Raw genomic sequence first — 20,602 nt, 5'->3', positions numbered from 1 at the left:
GCCGAGGCTTCGTTGGGTGAAAGGAGGTTAACACAAACCTGTCCTCGTGCGCCATTTAGTTCCTGCCGGAAGCCCTCCGTTGGCGAAGGGTGGAACCGTGTCCTAATAATACCTCTTGCCCAGGGCATGATATTAGCAGCTGTCACTGGTTATTATAGCTCGCGGTGCTTAATGCGGTCATTACTTCTAATTAGCGAAATGCATCTATGATGCACCAGGGTGACGTAAACTGCAACGTATAAATAATAATACGCTCGATGTGTTTTTTTCTGCTGGGATTTTTTTTTTAAAACAACCAAAAAAAATCCTGCTGCGTTTTTTTAGTTTTCCCTGCTGCGGCCACGGATTCAAACGTCGCCGCAGCACCGCTTCTGGGCCGGGTTTTCTCGGCAGCCTCGTGTCGCTTGCCGTTGTTGTTCCCCCCTTCTCCTCCTCCTCCTCCCTCCCCCCTCCCCCCGTGCGTTACCCCGACAGCACCATGGTGGCATCGTGATCCTGTCGTCCCGTGTTTATTCCCGGCTGTCCCCCCAGATGTGTTTTTTTGTGATGGTGGAGGGAGAGGTGAGTGGGAGGGGGTTGCAGCCGCCCCTGCTGTTGCGCGCTTTAAGCAGGGAGCTTTTAGTGCCATTGCCTCGATGTCAATGGGAAGCGATGATTGCGTTGGTAATGACGGGTCTCCGCTAAGTCGATTCGGCCTCAAGTGTGTACTCGGTGCGGTGTTTAAACATCAGCACTGGGGAGACAAATGCGGTTAGTCGTGGTTCTGGCCACAACACCCTCTCACTTGACGCGCTGGTCTTAATAGGTGATCGCTAACAGCACTTGCTCGTACAGTCTTTGCGGGATGCACGGGAGGATCTTTGTCTTTGTTTGTCATCTCAAATTAGTGACCTTTAAAAAAAAACCTGTGCAGTACATTGTATGGTGTATGTGCATCATGCCAGCACTATCAGCAGTGGTAGCTATAGTTAACATATCTATGGTTTCTAAATTACTGTGTATAGAATGACACGGTCTCCCAGATCGTAAGTGAAGCAATTCTGGTTAAGTTAATCAACTCTCTTCCCTTCAAAAATGATTCCTACCCGGTGATTTAAAAATTTCAGTTGCGTTAGTTACGAGGTCACTGACTTTAAGTGCTTTTGAACTCTGCCCTATGCCGCTAAGATGTATTTTATGGGAATTTAAGTTACCTAAAAACATTCGTTTAAATGTTTCAGTTTGTTCTGAGTGTTTTGTGATTTTGTTTCAACTGTTAGCGTATGTGTTTTACTGTAACTAAGTCTCCCTTAAAGGAGAGTGTGTCTCACGTGGTTTTAATGAAGTTACCGACTGAACAAATACAAAGGTATAGGCCAGTGAATAATAATAATAACGACGACAAATCACCCTCATTGCTGGAATCCGCATCATGAATTGTAATCGTGATATTAATGCAGAGAGCTGATGCGCTAAATGAATGAAATAAAACGATGAATTCATATTTCCACATTTCTCTCCATTCAACGTTTCCCCGAGGTCCTCTCCAGCCCCAGAGGAACCTCCCCCCCCCCCCACTAAGTTTATCCCTTACCGCTTTACCACCCACCACCAACCCACCCACCCCCGATCTTTTCCCCAGGGGTGCACGGTGCGAGCGATGTATAACACAGAGGTAGCACGACAACAAATTACCAGACACATCGCGTGTGTACGTCCATAGCTTGCAACCAACAGGGCGCGCGTGCGCGTGTGTGTGTGCGCGCGCGCGAGATTTTTCCACTCACAAAACGAAGGGAGAAACGAAAAAATGCATCGGGCTGCGGGAATCTGGTGTGTGTGCGCCCAGCGGTCTAGATATTGTGGTGCGTGCGTGTTGAAATGAAACGATGTCAAAGTGAACTGTGTTTTTATTTGACCAGGTAAGGCCCACTGAGCTGTATAAGCTCGTTTTTAGAAGCGCTCTCGCCACAATTGATAGCCCATCGAAGTGGCTTATGTGGAAACGTATCGCAGGCAAACACTCTAAACGCACGTTGATTCGCGTGACGACTACGGGGGAGAAGAGACACGCAAACACGAAATATACAGCAGCAGGCATCGTCAGCGTCGGGATTGAATCCACGACCTCCTGTATTCCGGGCGAGGCAGATAACATCTCGCCACCGCAGCATCGGCAAGAAAGGAGCGCGCTCTTTATGAGTGAACCTGAAACAACTGGCGAGGTGGTAAAGTCGCAGTGAAACCTCGGCAACGGACGCTGTCTCATTGTGAACACAGCGCCAAAGTGTAGCGCGCCTGTTGCCCACGTACGAACGCACGCACGCACGCACGCGCACGCACGCACGCGCGCGCTCGCTCGCCCCCTCAACTCCCTCCACCGGCTCACGGCCCTAATTTGAAGTTATGCTTGCCTCTGGCAAAAGTTAAATGAAGGCAGATTTACAGTGGTCACTTTTGGTTTCGTTTGACAGAATTATTATTAAAACAATTGCAAAGGGATTTTTTTTCTTAAATTAGCCGGAATTAAAACAAAGTATATCTCAGATAATTGGGGTCTGTGGATTTGTCCGAGCTACGGTTATGTTGTCGTTGTAGTGCTGAGCGCTTCTGCCAGGTGCTCGTTACCATTGGGCATGCGAGATCAGCTGCTACGGGATGGATTGTAATCCCAGCTGCGGCGATTGAGAGACAAAATTTTAGGGTCAACCCCAAGTTTGGAGTGGAATCAGTTCAGCCATTCCTGCTTCATTCCCAGCGCTCATTTGTGCAAATATCTCACCTGGACTTCTTTCGACTGCACAGTGATTGATAAAGATTTCTTCGAGTGCCAAAACCTGTGGCACCACCGCCTTGAATGAAACATATCTAGGTCAAGGTGTTCTTTGTCGCCAAAGCTTATCGTGATTGTCTTGTTGGATGTTCCTGTTTCCCGTGTGTGGCGATTTCAATGTCACATCACGTTTTTAGAGCCTCCGAAACCTGTCGCGCCGGTGTGCAGCGCTCCGTCAATAATCGATGGTGACGATGGCGATGACGACGGAATCATCCCCCCCCAGCGAGTGAATCGAGGAACTCGATCTTGCCACCCCCCGTTCACACCCGAGGCTTGGGCCACAGCAGAAGCAGCCACGAGGTCGCTGACTTCCCCCTCCCCCTCTCATCCCACGCCTCCCCCCCGCAGTACCCCCCCATCCCAACTGAGCCTCTACTCCAAGTCCCTCTGCCTCGCCGAGATCCCAGGTGTTACACACCGACACCAGTGCCCCTCGCTAGCGGATTCGTGCAAACGTCAGCGCCTTCAACTCATCGCTCTTGTAACGATTTGAGCCTAAAGCGCCGTGCCGATGATGCCCCCCCCCCACGCTCGCGCCCAGCGTCCGCCCCGTAACACGCAAATGAGGTCGTCGTTGTCGTTGTTGTCGTTGTTGTTGTAAAACTAAAGAAAGAGCCGCCGTCGTTTGGCGTTTGAATCGTCGTGAGGCCGCTGTACAAGCGGCGTTGTTACGCGGGCAGGAACTTTTCAGGAGGTGGGGGGGGGGCACCGGCGTTATGGGCGGTGTTGTAAACGCTGCCCCTTGACGTCTGTTAACATAACAAACGCTCCGTATGTCGGCACACGCGCCCGGTGTGTTGTTGTTTTTTTATACGGCGCAGGTGCAGTACGGTCGGTGGTTCGCACCGAGACGGGAGTCGCGAAGTGCGTGAGACTTCCATCGACAAGGCAACAACGTGCTCGCAGGAGATCGTCTAGCAAGTCGCATCCTAGCCTACAACACAGGATAGAAAGTTGCTTCCTAACCTACAAGACACTAAAGCGAGTATCTTCCTAATATACAAGATCGTCTAGCGAGTTGCATCCTAGCCTACAACACAGGACAGAAAGTTGCTTCCTAACCTACAAAATAGTCTAGCGAGTATCTTCCTAACATACAGGATAGTCTAGCGAGTATCTTCCTAATATATATGATAGTCTAGCGAGTATCGTCCTAACCTACAAGCAGAAAGTTTGCCTATTTTTCGCGTCGGTGATTTTTTACTAAGCAATACAAATATGCAAGGAATTGTCCAAATATTGTAACAGCATCCTCTTGAAAATTAGGATTGCCATTATGTCTTTAAAACTAGAAGTTACAAATAATACTACAAATAAACTTAGAAATGAGGATAACTTCTGCTGTCACGGGTTTTCTCCGGAAGTGGCTTCAGGTGGACGTTATCTATTTGAAAATAATGTGCTCATTTAGACAAACGCCGCGTGGTTCGAATTGAATGAGGAAATTCTGCACCAATGTAAGAAATATGTCCATCGCAAAAATATCCATCCTCTTGTGCATTAAAAAATATCTGCCTATATGTAAATACAAAGAGATACTTTACGTAAGAAACAGGGATGTCCGCACGGTGATGCGAACACGCAGATAAACGAACATTTATACCGATTTCTCGAATAGAAATCTCCATATTCTTGATGCAATGGTCTGTAACTCGCACGCCAAGGTTGGATCCAAGCAAAAAGGAAGAACAGCAAAGTCTTGGAACACAGCAAAGGGGACTCCGAGTCGCAGCACTTTCCTCTCTCTCTCTCTGTGCGTTCCCTATGTCGGTGATGTGCACGTCTTCTTCGAACGCTGGGGAGCCGAAAAAGCCCTCTGCACCAGCGTGGAAGGCACCCTCTGAAGCGCTCGCTCGTCACCGCGGCGTGCGCAATGACCACCACCACCACGTGACTTTTATTTCGTGTTGTGCGCGCTGCATTTAGCGCCACAGCGCGTGGATTTATAGCGATTATGTGTTTGCTGGTGACTGTGTATTTAATATCGGAATCGGCAAAACAAGTTGTTTAAAAAGTCAAACAGTCTGTGCGTTCCCTCGGAGCAGGCACCAGTTGCTCGCTTCCAAAAACAAAATGGTACGAGTGTTAACGGCGCATTTATTTATTTTTAATTAAAGGATATGAATTTGCTTGTTGTTGTGACCACGTTAAACTCAGCGGCAGTCCTCCCACTGGCTGAGACTACAACGAGTGGCACGCTGGTGCTCGCATTCGAGAGGGCCCACGAGCAACGATAGTTTTGTAAAACGGCTTTTGGCTGTGGCTCCTCTCCGCCCGTCTGTCTCGTTCGAGCTCACAGCAGGGACGCCAGGGCTCGCTCGGGCACAGGGAGCGCGCTCCGAGCGGCCGTTCATCTTGCTCGCATTGACGCTTCCGGCACGGGTTTGTCCACGCGGTTTTGTTGTTGGTGTGCTTGATGTTGTTGTTGTTGTTTTTGGGTTCACCTCCCCGACGTCCTGTCGCACGCTCGTCGCACTCATCCGCCGCGACAGTCCGCGGGGCCCTTTTCGGTTCGAACTTGTTCAGCGGTTTTTTTTTTCTTTCCGAGCGGCAAGTCTCAACATTTTCAAACCCCCACACTGCCCGCCCCCTTAGCTCTCATTAGCCACGGACCATTAGGCCTAATGGGATTGGTGGCACTAATTAGCGGTTAATTAGGCAAACAGCGTCCGGAGCGGATTGTGGCAAGGATCGTTGACCAAAACGGCACCCTCTGTTTGGCTGGTGGTGGTGGTGGCCGTGGCTGTTAGGGGGCTGTCACGGGAGTGGGAACGCGGTGAGGAGTAGGGGGGGGGTGCCAGGCAGATGTCGAGGTTCGGTTGCTCCCTGTTGCCCCTGACCACCCCACTAGCCCACCGGTGCACGGAGGGGATTACAAATAAACAGAGCCGCCTCTGTGGCCTCTCACTCGGTTGTTTATGCGCCGGGCCTCAAGGGGAGTCTCGAAGTTTTACAGCGATGATATATATTCATTTCGCCGGCGATACATTTATTATTAAATGTCGTGTATTCGTTGTGCGCGTGTCGATGCGACACGAGTGCGCGGTGCGTTTGTGATCGTGTCGATACGTGTTTGTGCCGCGCAGTGGTGATGTAGTGGTGAGTAAACTGCTTAACCATCTCCGCGACCTGAGTTTAATTCTCAGTCACGGTTGGATGTATGTTGAACTTCTTTCACACCCTACGTAGCCAGACCGTGCTAATCTGCGGTACATTAATCAGAGGTGCGGGAAATCATTGGTGAGTGATTGCTGAATTGGTGCGGAGTCTCCATCTACGTTTGTTCAGCATTAAAAGAATGTGTGCGAGTGTGTGTTGTTTGTGTGTGTGAGAGAATCAGCACTGGGAAGACAAAGGTGGCCAGGCTTGAGTATGACCACACCGACCCCGAGAGTGCAGTGCAGCCCTTAATAGGTGCTCGCACACAGCAAATAGTCTGTAAGGGGGTATTTGTCTTTGTTTACATACGCCAATGTATTTATGAGTATTTCTGCCCATAAATCTTGTGCAATGTATGTGACCGCACTGTGTGTTAAGTATTCCAAAGTGCGCACGTGTGCTGCCGTGTGAACTGATTTAAACAAAACCTTGCGGCTTTCTCGAATTACACCACTAAATGAAGCTGTCAAATTGCCGAACGCGTTACATATATTTTATTTTACATTAATACATAATGCTCCATATTATGGAGTATTCTTTGCTTACTCCTTGTTATATTTAATTTGTATAAAAAAAAAGTAAAGAAAAATAAATTGAGTAATGGCATGTTAAGTTGTAATACTTTAATCGCGGGGGGGGGGGGGGGAACGGCGGCGCGCTGCGCTCGATATCTCGCGGCGAGTGATACCTGAACCGGTCCTGGACTAAGAAATATGATGACTACCACGGCATGGAAAGGTCTTCGTAGAGCAGTGGATGGATCGAGGGTGTCAAATTAATCACAATTAGCGACCAGACAATTGAACCGCGTCCGTGTGGAAGTGTGTCATGCTGAAAAGGCCAACGGTGAAACCTCATGGATTCGATTAAACTGTTTTTATACCACACAAGTGAGTGGCGGTGCAATTGATGACATTATAAATAGCTCAACCAAATGAGGATAAATGAAAAGAGACATCAACTCCATCACCATTAACACGTTCCCCAAACGTGGATAATATTCTGGGCATATTCACTGATCGGGCTGTGAACAGGAGAATGAGCATTGCCTCAATGCTCAGCAAATTATCACTCTGTTTTTTTTACTTTGTGTTGTTTTGATGAAGACTCATTGAAAGCGAATGCTGTGGCACCACTGCCTTAAGTGAATTTATCTCTAGGCTAGGTAACCCACCTTGTTGACGCTTATCGTGATTAATTTTTTGGGGGGGGGGGGGGGGTTCCTCTGACCGCTGTGTGACGATGTCGACGTCCAATCACGTGTAGGGCCTCTCAAGCCGTCGCGCACGTGTGCGGCGCTACGTAAATAATCAACCTTGTGACGAAGACGACGATGGGCTACGTCATTATATTCCCCGAGTGAATCGAGGAGCTCCGACTCGGTCCTTCCACCATCGCCTTGCGCGTCACACCGAGGCTTGGGCCACAGCAGATGCAGCCACAGGGAACTGACACCACCCCACCTCCTCCTCCTACCCCCCCCCCCGCCCGCTGGGCCACCGCTCCAGGTTCCTCTGCCTCACTGAGGTGTTAAACGCCGATTGCGCAAGTGACCCTCGCTCGCGATTTCACGCATACGCCGGTGCCAGCCCCCTAACGCCTCGGACAAACGGAGGACATTAATGGAACGCTTCACTCTACTTAGACCTCTCTCCCACGGGGTTTCAAGTTGTTCCCGCGCGTTGCCGGGGCACGATGCTCGACGTTTCGCTCTCCCCCCCACCACCACGTGCCGGGGAGCTTCTGCGGGGACTTGAAGAAATGAAGAGGCTCTCTGTGTGACACGCGGGGCGAAACGCTGGACATCGCTGCGAACGACACGCGGCACGATCCCAAAACCCACATCGGGAAGAGCCGGGCGGCACAACCGCGAAAAACCAACGCAGCGCTCTTGCATGCTCTTTCCTCGTCACGGAGTAGGGGATTTCTTTAAAACGTGGAGTGGTAATAGGTTCAGCATCCTTAGCTCCCCCCCCCACCACCCCTCTTCACAGTCTACCACCAACCTGGCATTCCGCGAGGAATATATATATAATATGTAATATAGCCACTAAATAAAAGAGCGTGGGGGGAAAAAATGACCTTTGCTTATTTTTGGCAGCACTGAATGATTTGCGGCTGTGAGTTTGGCTCGCCGCTCGTTTTTTGGGGCAATAAGGAAGGCACTGTGCTTGGGCCTGAGAGCTTTTCAGCTCGAGTGTTTGAAGCGAAAAAAAAGAACGAGGAACGTTTTCTCTCCGTTGGGACCCGGGCGGTCCAGCTCTCTAAGCAGCCAGCGAAAAGCCATTAATTGTAAGCATTTTCCATGGGGGACCAGAGACGGTGGCGCTAATACTCTTTGGAAGTCACGGCGCGTCGAATGGCCCTCACCTTTTCAAACGCTGTCGCGCAAATTTTACACGCCGTTGGAAAATGTTAATTTCAAATAAGTGGCAGATTAACGAATATGAGGTTTGCATTTTGTATTGTACACGATTCCGCGGTGTTTTAGGAACGTGTCCAAAACCGCATTTGCGTAAACAACCGCGAAAATTGTGGAAGAACATAACGTTGAGTTTTTTTCCAGCACACAAGGCCGCATTCACTCTGAGATCCCAAAACATTAAATATTTCTTTTGACTCTTTTTTTTTTTTGCCCCCAAAAGTCGAGGATTCGCTTGCATCAAGCAAATGAAAACGTGGCAAAGCAACACAAATTTACGTCGTGAACCCAAATTTTTTGCCGCCGTGTCGGGCTGCTCGAGAGAACGGCACGGAGATGTTGGGCCCTCCACTCGCCTCTGCCTGTGGTGGCAGAGGCCTCGTGTCCGAGCTCATCTAGGAGGTCCACAAGTTGCCGGGTTAATGAAACAGAACTCCACAATTTGCACAATCGTGTGAGCGCAACTCACGGTTTGTCATTCGGAGGCGAAATGTTTTTTTGTTGTTGTTGTTTTGTTAATCATTTAGGGATTAGTCGGTGGCACACAACACGTTTCTTTACATGCTCGAATTAAGTATTATTAGTCGCTTTGAAGGGCAGCATTTGATTATTCTACTTTGGCGATTGTCTCTCTTTTTTAGTGCGATTGAAAAGATGGATATGCTTAAAACGCACTACTGTATTTCACGTTCTAATAGCTTCACCCTAATTACGTCTCTCCTTTCTCCGCCGTTGTAACTGCAGGGTTCTGTCAGATCCATTCAGCCGGTTTAAGTGACGCGTTATTTCATTCCGCTGCCACGGACGATGTTCTCAGGGCAGCAGAGAGCACTATGGTAACAGCTGCTCGGAGAGGCGTCTCTGCATTCAGGGCACACGCGTGCAGAGGCACCGAGCACTCCCCTGCCACCCTGCACAGCTCTGGCCGTACCCCTACGGCCTGTAACCCCGACAGCCACATCCCCTTGTACGTGTGCACGTGTAACGTCTTTCGCACCCCGTACATGGCCAACCGCGCTAATCGGAGGCGCGGAGGAAGGACAACAAACTAAACGCACAAAAGCAGTGATACAGAAATTAGTTTTCAATCGAGATGGTTGGGAAGTGCAGAGCTCCAGCTCCCGTCTAGTCATAACCACGACGGCCTGTGGCTGTCACGGATGTACTTCTCCAGTGCCTTCCCCTACAGCCTCTACCCCTCCACCCTGTAACTCCTCTCCAGTTGGACCCCAATTACCACGTATTCCTCCACCTGTACCCCAACTACAATGTATCCCTCCACCTGTACCCCAACTACAATGTATCCCTCCACCTGTACCCCAACCACCATGTATCCATCCACCTGTAGCCCAACTACAATGTATCCCTCCACCTGTAGCCCAACTACAATGTATCCCTCCAGCTGTACCCCAACTACAATGTATCCCTCCACCTGTAGCCCAACCACCATGTATCCCTCCACCTGTAGCCCAACTACAATGTAACCCTCCACCTGTACCCCAACTACAATGTATCCCTCCACCTGTAGCCCAACTACAATGTATCCCTCCACCTGTAGCCCAACCACCATGTATCCCTCCAGCTGTACCCCAACTACAATGTATCCCTCCACCTGTACCCCAACTACAATGTATCCCTCCACCTGTACCCCAACCACAATGTATCCCTCCACCTGTAGCCCAACTACAATGTATCCCTCCACCTGTACCCCAACTACAATGTATCCCTCCACCTGTAGCCCAACTACAATGTATCCCTCCACCTGTAGCCCAACCACCATGTATCCCTCCACCTGTACCCCAACTACAATGTATCCCTCCACCTGAACCCCAACTACATTGTATCCCTCCACCTGTACCCCAACTACAATGTATTCCTCCACCTGAACCCCAACTACAATGTATCCCTCCACCTGTACCCCAACTACAATGTATCCCTCCACCTGTACCCCAACCACCATGTATCCATCCACCTGTAGCCCAACTACAATGTATCCCTCCACCTGTAGCCCAACCACAATGTATCCCTCCAGCTGTACCCCAACTACAATGTATCCCTCCACCTGTACCCCAACCACCATGTATCCAATCTTAATTTTAGAACTTTCGTGACTGCAGGAATTATTATAATGTGTCCCTCCACCTGTAGCCCAACTACAATGTAACCCTCCACCTGTACCCCAACTACAATGTATCCCTCCACCTGTAGCCCAACTACAATGTATCCCTCCACCTGTAGCCCAACCACCATGTATCCCTCCAGCTGTACCCCAACTACAATGTATCCCTCCACCTGTACCCCAACCACAATGTATCCCTCCACCTGTAGCCCAACCACATTGTATCCCTCCACCTGTAGCCCAACTACAATGTATCCCTCCACCTGTACCCCAACTACAATGTATCCCTCCACCTGTAGCCCAACTACAATGTATCCCTCCACCTGTAGCCCAACCACCATGTATCCCTCCACCTGTACCCCAACTACAATGTATCCCTCCACCTGAACCCCAACTACATTGTATCCCTCCACCTGTACCCCAACTACAATGTATCCCTCCACCTGAACCCCAACTACAATGTATCCCTCCACCTGTACCCCAACTACAATGTATCCCTCCACCTGTACCCCAACCACAATGTATCCCTCCACCTGTACCCCAACTACAATGTATCCCTCCACCTGAACCCCAACTACAATGTATCTCTCCACCTGAACCCCAACTACATTGTATCCCTCCACCTGAACCCCAACTACATTGTATCCCTCCACCTGAACCCCAACTACAATGTATCCCTCCACCTGAACCCCAACCAAAATGTATCCCTCCACCTGTACCCCAACTACAATGTATCCCTCCACCTGAACCCCAACCACAATGTATCCCTCCACCTGTACCCCAACTACAATGTATCCCTTCACCTGAACCCCAACCACAATGTATCCCTCCACCTGTACCCCAACTACAATGTATCCCTCCACCTGTACCCCAACCACAATGTATCCCTCCACCTGTACCCCAACTACAATGTATCCCTCCACCTGTACCCCAACCACAATGTATCCCTCCACCTGTACCCCAACTACAATGTATCCCTCCACCTGTACCCCAACTACAATGTATCCCTCCACCTGTACCCCAACCACAATGTATCCCTCCACCTGTACCCCAACCACAATGTATCCCTCCACCTGTACCCCAACTACATTGTATCCCTCCACCTGTACCCCAACCACAATGTATCCCTCCACCTGTACCCCAATCACAATGTATCCCTCCACCTGTACCCTAACCACAATGTATCCCTCCACCTGTACCCCAACCACAATGTATCCCTCCACCTGTACCCCAACCACAATGTATCCCTCCACCTGTAGCCCAACCACAATGTAACCCTCCACCTGTACCCCAACCACAATGTATCCCTCCACCTGTACCCCAACCACAATGTATCCCTCCAGCTGTAGCCCAACCACAATGTAACCCTCCACCTGTACCCCAACCACATTGTATCCCTCCACCTGTACCCCAACAACAATGTATCCCTCCACCTGTAGCCCAACCACAATGTATCCCTCCACCTGTACCCCAACCACATTGTATCCCTCCACCTGTACCTCAACCACAATGTAACCCTCCACCTGTACCCCAACCACATTGAATCCCTCCACCTGTACCCCAACCACATTGTATCCCTCCACCTGTACCCCAACCACAATGTATCCCTCCACCTGTACCCCAACCACATTGAATCCCTCCACCTGTACCCCAACCACATTGAATCCCTCCACCTGTACCCCAACCACATTGTATCCCTCCACCTGTACCTCAACCACAATGTATCCCTCCAACTGTACCCCAACCACAATGTAACCCTCCACCTGTACCCCAACCACATTGTATCCCTCCACCTGTAGCCCAACCACAATGTATCCCTCCACCTGTACCCCAACCACATTGAATCCCTCTACCTGTACCCCAACCACAATGTAACCCTCCACCTGTACCCCAACTACATTGAATCCCTCCACTTGTACCCCAACCACAATGTAACCCTCCACCTGTACCCCAACCACATTGAATCCCTCCACCAGTACCCCAACCACAATGTAACCCTCCACCTGTACCCCAACCACATTGAATCCCTCCACCTGTACCCCAACCACAATGTAACCCTCCACCTGTACCCCAACCACATTGAATCCCTCCACCTGTACCCCAACTACAATGTATCCCTCCACCTGTACCCCTCAACCCTATATCCCTAAACCTACCACCCCTACCTAGGCCCCTGAACCTTACCCCCCCCCCCCCCACTACATAGCCCTCTTTCTTGTACTAATTTCTGAATTTGTTTATACATTTTTACAAATTTTCTTGGTAGTAGGGGCTTTCATTTGCTTGGTAGTAGTTGTACATGGGATTTAGTGCTGCTATAAATAATTCACGTACAGCGTTATGGGATGCTATTAGCATGACTGACGTTGTATAAAATGAAAGTATCATTATAACACACACGGTTTCCACTTATTCTCCATCAGTCCTGCGCTCCTCTGTGGTTGGCGATCCCAAATCATAGGTTTTATTTTAATCAACAAGTAACTTTAATTTTATAATGCCCCACGTTCTAATGCAGGCACCAAAGTGCAATGTTGCTGTGTCTGGGGCACCTTTGTCAAGATATGAATGGGCTGAATACAAAATAAATAAAACAATAATATATTGTAAATCGTTTTCAATAGGTTTGAAATGTTAACTGAGATATTAAAACAAATGTAACTTTCACTTTGCTGGTAACGTAGACGAGACTTAAGACGGTTAGACGTGCCCACGCCTAGACTGACATTGAAGTGTGGGAACCGATTTCCAATTCAAGAAAATTTATCTCAAATTTTCTGCCTTGAAGACTAAAGGAGCAAGTGATGTTAGCGACAACCTAATTAAGGCCATCTTTGTCGTGTGGCAGGACATGCAGCTCTGGAGGTGGTCTCTGTTAACCGCTCGTGGCGATGTGGAGGGGATGGGCTGATGACGAACCTTCTTGTTGCTGACAGCATCGTCTCGTTAGATGGACCAAGGCCACCTGAAGCATGAGGGGAAGTTGATAGTGTGGCCAGCGCCACGCTCGGCTTGCCTCGATGTCAAAACCGAGATAGTTTTTTTTATGAACTGCACCAGGTACCCATTTGAGGTTCGATAAGCCTAAAGGAATCAGAATCTCTATATATACCGGTGGAAATCCGATGAGCTATTAAGCTCTTTTCTACAGATGTCCAGTATGTTTCACAGATTTCCAGCAAGCCCAATACAGCACACATTCAAGTACGACTGCCAATGATGTACAGGCTATATGGCGCGGAATCAAACCCAAGTCTCTGAGACTGTTCCAAAATACGCTAACCTCTCTAGTGCCACTCCTCGTTGTTAGCACACACACACACACACGTCCTTATTGACGCATGTCATCACAATCACAAGACCAAACAAAAATATGGCGAGCAGTGGGTGCTTCCACGTGTTTCTGCCTGTCACCCCCTCTGGTCAAGACAACTGTTGGCTGCTGCGGTGTGGTTATACTTTTCCCTGAAATGTCTTCTGCATTCAATCTTTCCAGCTTATTTTGGAATTAATGCAAAAAAAACCGAATCCAACTAAGTTCGTACAATGAGCCCTTTGTCGAGAGCATATTATTCTAAATGCGTGTGCGCCTGGCGTCGCTGATTCTTTGCCCGGCGATTATTCGACGTTCGGCACAACTCTGCGTTTGCCAAACTTTGGGGCTTAATTTAAAGTGGTGGTGGTGGAGGAGGCGGTTCCTCTTTTTCGTAACCCCCATGTTTCATGACGCTGTGTTTGCTTAGTGCATGTTACGCGGGCTTTGACACGCAGAATGACACGCGGCAAACGCCTGTTCCACGTGCGCGCAGCTTCTCCGGCCTGCACACGTGCGCATTTTGCGCATGGGTTGGCAGGCATTTGGCAAACAATTAAGCGTTGGGTGTATTTTTTTCTTGCGTTTAAAGAAAAGAAGAAGTGCTCTTTCAGCAAAAGTAAGTCCTCCTCCTATCCAAGCAACCAACCAGGATAAAAGCAAACTATGAAAACTAAATCTTTTTATTTTAAACTATTAATCTATTTTTATTTTGCCAGGAAAGGCCCACTGAGCTAGCAGGCTGTCTTTCCGAAGTGACCTGGCCATAAATGATAGCTTAACGAAGTGACCTATCATGTGGACATTTATACCAACCAAATACTCTAAACGCACGTTGATTCTAAACGTGGAGGGAAAAAAAAACCGGAGGACCCGGAGATAAATCCACGCGACCACGGGGAGAACACGCGAACTCCAAATATAAAAGCATCGTCAGGGTCGGGATCGAACCCACGGCCTCCTGTAACGTGAGTGACATTCTTCTCAAATCGACGCCACGCAGTGCTGGCTCAAAACATCGTTGCCTACAATTGACCCACAATGCAACGCTTTGTTGCTGCCCGCCCGGCACCGTGGCCACTCACTCACTGCCACGTGCGGCTGCTGCCCGGCACCACCGCCAAAGTAGCAGCCGCAGGATTTCAGCCGTAAATCACGCCGGCGTTCTCCTGCAAATAATTGACTGCGATGGAAATGAGGTCGTTAACTTCCCTAAAGAGTGGCAGTGTAAGCACCGGCTGGCACTGCGTCGCCTCCTCGCGGCGCCAAACTCTCCACCTGATTTGCCAGGCGGGGTATGGGAATGTAATGCGATGCTTCGTGTGTGTACGTACGTGTGTGTGTGTGTCGTCGTGGGGAGCGGTGGTCTAGTGGTTAGTGCGCTGCGCTACGAACCCAGCAACCCGAGTTCGATTCTCTTTCACGGCCAACACCAGTGACGCTTATCTGAACCTGTCCTGGGCCTTCCCTAGATCGACTCAGCCTCAAATGAGTACCTGGTGCGGTGTGTAAAAACATTGCCACTGGGGAGATAAAGGCGGTCGGGCGTGGTGCTGGCCACGCACCCCCTCGTGTACCGTCCCGGCCTTCATAGGTGCTTGCTAGCAGCACTTGCCTCAACAGTATTTTCAGGCTATACGGGGGATCTTTGTCTTTGTATCCAGGTCAAACCCCTGCTGACTTTCCGGGGAAATTTGGTCATAGTCGTTGACTTTTTAATGCTTTAATTATCATGCTACTTTCGACGATATTAATTTATCTACAAACATTTGGTGACACTAAAAACAACATTGAGATTCTCCCCCTGGGTGCCTCTGGAGCACGTGCCAGTCTCCTCCTGCGCGAGCTCCCCGACAAGCGTTGCTTTGAAAAAACAAATTGTGTTTTGTTATTTTAACGAGCGAATCGTTTTCTAACACAGAGCCGCACGCTCTTTGCCGATCGCGGAGACTACGAGGGCGACGCCGTCCCCACACAAGGGGGGGTCGGGCTTTATCGCCGACGGGGGGGGGGTCCACGGCAGAGCGCAGCCGAGCGGAGTGGCTCAGAGCGACCTGGAGCGGCGGTGCGACGGCACGGAAAGGGTTAAAATCGAAATTTGAGGACAGCGCTGCCCGACGGTAGCGCCGTGGGCGACAACTGAAGCGAGACATTGTGGGCGCTGCCAGGGGCCTGTCGCTGGCAATTTGCGCGCAGGGTTAACACGCGTCACACCGCCACGCGTCACACCGCCACGCGTCACACCGCCACGCGTCACACCGCCACGCGTCACACCGCCACGCGTCACACCGCCACGCGTCACACCGCCACGCGTCACACCGCCACGCGTCACACCGCCACGCGTCACACCGCCACGCGTCACACCGCCACGCGTCACACCGCCACGCGTCACACCGCCACGCGTCACACCGCCACGCGTCACACCGCCACGCGTCACACCGCCACGCGTCACACCGCCACGCGTCACACCGCCACGCGTCACACCGCCACGCGTCACACCGCCACGCGTCACACCGCCACGCGTCACACCGCCACGCGTCACACCGCCACGCGTCACACCGCCACGCGTCACACCGCCACGCGTCACACCGCCACGCGTCACAACACGTGTCACTCCACCACGCGTCACAACACCACGCGTCACACCACGCGTCACACCACCACGCGTCACACCACCACGCGTCACACCACGTGTCACACCACCACGCGCGTCACACCACCACGCGTCACAACACGCGTCACACCACCACGCGTCACACCACGCACAAAGTCGCCGAGTGTTGTACGCGCACCAGAAGAGAGAGAGAGAAAACTAAAACATGTTTTTGTACGTGAAGGCTGTGCGGCAATGCGTGTAACGATCTGGCTGGAAAGGGCGCGAGCTAATACAAATAATATTTGCAACATTTCGAACTAAAAAGACGTCATTTGTTGTTCGTGATTTGAAGCGGTGCATACTTTTTTTGGCTGCGAAAAGTGCAGTCGTTTCAACGGCTCGCCGCGCCTTTGATGTCGTGGCTTACGAAGTGCGATTGGAGACCGATAAATGATTTGAGCGGAAGGTGTGAAGTTGCGCCACGTTGCGCTCGCAGCGTTACCCCTTGCGGGAACGTGGCCCGCCAAACGGAACGCGTTCAGGGCGTGATAATCTTCGGGAATCGGCACGCACCGGAGTTGGAAGTCAAATCAACTCTCTGCGATTTGTTATTGAGAACGTTTGGAAATGTCTACGCGGATTATTTCCCATCCGCATTCCTCTCTACCTTTTCCTTCATCCAGAAGTGTATTGACAAAAATTATGTAATTAGTTGTATTAATATTCAAAGTGTGTTTCCACATTCCCAGTGGCATATTAGTTTCAATAAAATATATGTATTTATGTTTTTTTCTAATTATACATTTCCTAACACCTTTTAAGTTTCACTCGTGTAAAGAGCGTTTGTTGGCGCAAAGGGAAAAACTGGAAACCCAGTGCGAGTGAAATGCGCGTTGTAAATACAGCATAGAGTGGTGGGTGGATGATTGGGTGGGTGGGTGATTGGGTGGGTGGGTGGGTGATTGGGTGGGTGGGTGGGTGATTGGGTGGGCGATTGGGTTGGTGGGTGATTGGGTGGGTGGGTGGTTGAGTGGGTGGCTGGGTGGTTTGGTGGGTGAGTGGGTGGATGGTGAGTGGATGGATGGATGGTTTGGTGGGTGGGTGGTTTGTAGGGTGGGTAAGTGGGTGGGCGGATGGGGCTAAAAACTCTAAATTGTAAGTCAATGGTCGTCACCGGCGGTGGTTTTCATTCAGAGTTCCAGTTCAGCAAACACCCATGATCTTATATATATAAAAAATGCCCATGCGTGTGAATTCAGTTAAGTGAATCAGCATACACTCGTAGGTTGGAGGTTGACCTACAAGCGTAGGCAGTAGCCCGCCCACAGTTTGATGCAGCAATGTGTACAATTAAGCGGCGGTGGCCGCAGCGTTCACTCGAGCTCACACTGCGGGTGAGAGGCAGTGCAGAACGCACGACGGGACGAAAACCGATCGCACCCCTTTCTCATTTAATCTCGTGTTTAATATTTACTTAAACTTTTGTTTTAACATTGACTGTGTCCGTGCCCCATCCTGAGTTCTTGTATGCACCCTCCTCTCCCTTCGCCCCCCCCCCGCACCTCTTTAAACAAAGGTCACGTGGCAGGCCCGGCTCATGGGCTGCGTTTGCCGAGCCGCCGTTGCGTCGGAGCATTGCGAGCTGGACGGCTCTGCACCCACGGCTGCCGGCCGTCGTTTTACATCGCACGACCACCCCCCCCCCCCCCCCCAAGTCCTAAAGTATCGAAGCCCCGCAACTTACAACCAACCAAAAAGGCAGCCCCTGCCCCCCACCCCGCCTGCTCACGACCGCCGCCGGCCACGTGAAATTGAAAGGATGACTCCCTGCAGAGCTAGCCACCACCCCCCCCCCCCCACTGGTTCAACAATCCCTGGATATATCGTGAGTAGTAATTGTGCCTTGTAAAAAAAATAATAGAAAACAATAAAAGAACTGCATTTATTGAGCTATTTAAGTGGAGTGTTTAACAAGAAAAAAATACAAATACCCGTTGCGTGACGCATGCAAGTGTGTGATGGGGCCGTTGTCTGGTATTGATCAGAGGTCCGATTGAAAGCAGGTGGAGAGGTCTTGCTGTGCACGTGTGTGTACGTGTGTTTGTGTGTCTGTGTGTAAGTGCGTGTGAGTGGGGAGCGGTCGTGTAGCCGTTCGCGCGCTGCGCTTACGAACCCGGCATTGATTCCCGCCCACGGCGAACACAGGTGACGATTATCTGAACCGGTCTTGGGCCTTCCCTAGGTCGACTCAGCCTCAAAATGAGTACCTGATGCGGTGTGCAAACATCGGGCGTGGTGTTGGCCACCATCCCCCTCGTGTACCACAGTGCCGGCCTTCATAGGTGCTGCTCGCTAACAGCACTTGCCCTAACAGTCTGTTTTGTAAATAGGGGGGATCTTTGGCTTTGTGTGTGTGAGTGTAACAACGCCAGACAGCAGGACGCACATGGGCCCGTCTGTTTGCTATACGAGATCTCGTTAACGGCACACCCCAACTCCTTTCCGTTCTCATTACATATTTTCTGGAGCCGTTTTAAAATTCGCTTTTCTCTCTCTCTCACTCTCTTGCGCCTCCACTGCTAAGCGTGAAGAGGCTGCTCGCGTTGCACCTTCCGTCGGCTTGCTCGCAACGAGAGAGACGTAGAGAGCGAGCCACGGATATCCAACAGGCGGAGTAAACTGAGCAGCGGTGCGCGGAAGAATCAGAAATCCGATGAGCTGTAAAGCGCTTTGTCCACAGATGTCCAGTGGAGGCACGGGGTAAGAACGTTACAACAACAAACAATACATAAACACCACGACAGGAGTGTAAAGTACAAGAAAGTTACAAACAAATCACCCAAACGCAGACAAATAAAAGTAAACCATGCCCATCCTACCAGACAAAGCCCACTGAGATATTCACTTATTTTTCAAAAACGACCTGGCCCACACGTAATGATAGCTCAACAAAGTGGGCCCGTCATCATTGGGAACCGTGGATCGATGGCACGACGCGCCACGCCTTTTTGTTTGTACTTTATTTACACTTTGTACGTATATTAAAAAAAATATATATAGAAAGCTGTCTTATTCTTGGTTCTTTCGGTAAAGTCACGTAGAAGGGAAGCAATAAAATAATAAAAATATAAAACAAAATATAAAACAATATTTTATTTTATTGTTTTCCTTCTACGTGACTTTACCGAAATAACCAAAAATATGAATCCCTGCAGTCACGAAAGCTTTAAATCAAAATATAGCTGTCTTGTTCGATACAAATTAACGGAAGAAAATTATCAAATGAATCATCTCTAACTTGTCCAGAATTAAACCGAGTCGTTTCTCTCTCTCTCCCTGCATGCCTGGACACTTTACGTATTTACATTTGACCGAATACTTCTATAAACATACAGATTTTTTTTTATTGTTTTAATTTGTGCCGTATAAATATCGCCGCAATATGCACCTTTGCTAAGCAAGAGATTGATATGACCTGGCCGTCGAATAAACCCCTCGAGTTGCACCTTTGAGCTATGATCCCCGTTCCACGTTAAGTACGTTGAACTTCTTTCGCACCGTATGTAGCCAACCGTGCTCATCGGAGGTGTGGGGTAAGGACAACAAACTGGACGCGACCCCTCCTCATCGCCCGGTCGCCACTCAGCAGTCACTCCACTTCGCTCACAACGCAGCGCTCTCATATATATATGAACTTGATCGAAGTAAATAATTGCTTAAACCTTTCCAATCATAATAAAACAAATGTTCGTACAGTCAAACCCCGGTTTACGCCGGGGATGCGTTCCTGAAAGGTGCGGCGGCAAATATCGAAACGACGTTCATCAAAGCGATTTCCCCCACCCTCCCCACGATAGCATACATCAGTGCCGACCTTATTAGAGACCAATTCACACCTCATTGGTCACCCCGTACCCGTATAAATCCCAACGTTCCTCCTACAAAAACCCATCACAAGGGAGAAACACAAACAAATAGACAAAATAATGGTGCCCGTATTGCAACGGCTGTAAGCCGTATGGACGTGAAAACTCAATTAGCATGTACAAGAATACGGGATAACCCTATGGGTTGACATGTATGCGATAGCTAAATAAAGACAACGGAGGTTGATGGTGATGCTGTGTCAATGGGCCCATCTTCATCATCGACGAACCCACAACGCTACATTAAATCAC

At 49.9% G+C, this 20,602-nt stretch overlaps 1 protein-coding gene across 1 annotated transcript in view; it reads right to left on the bottom strand.

Annotated features, from left to right (window-relative positions):
* LOC144726841 (zinc finger protein GLIS3-like) overlaps window positions 1-128 on the bottom strand; it is a 43,491-nt gene extending 43,363 nt beyond the window's left edge. The window contains exon 1 of the mRNA XM_078605795.1: window positions 113-128. Within this exon, the coding sequence (XP_078461921.1) occupies window positions 113-128 (16 nt within the window). The remainder of the gene's footprint in view (window positions 1-112) is intronic.
* Window positions 129-20,602: the final 20,474 nt, after the last annotated feature.

The sequence above is a fragment of the Lampetra planeri genome, chromosome 24 (genome assembly GCF_965212315.1).
Source record: "Lampetra planeri chromosome 24, kcLamPlan1.2.h2, whole genome shotgun sequence".
NCBI lineage: Eukaryota > Metazoa > Chordata > Hyperoartia > Petromyzontiformes > Petromyzontidae > Lampetra > Lampetra planeri.
Note: the sequence above shows the minus strand (reverse complement) of the source record. Positions and strands in the feature narration are given on the sequence as shown.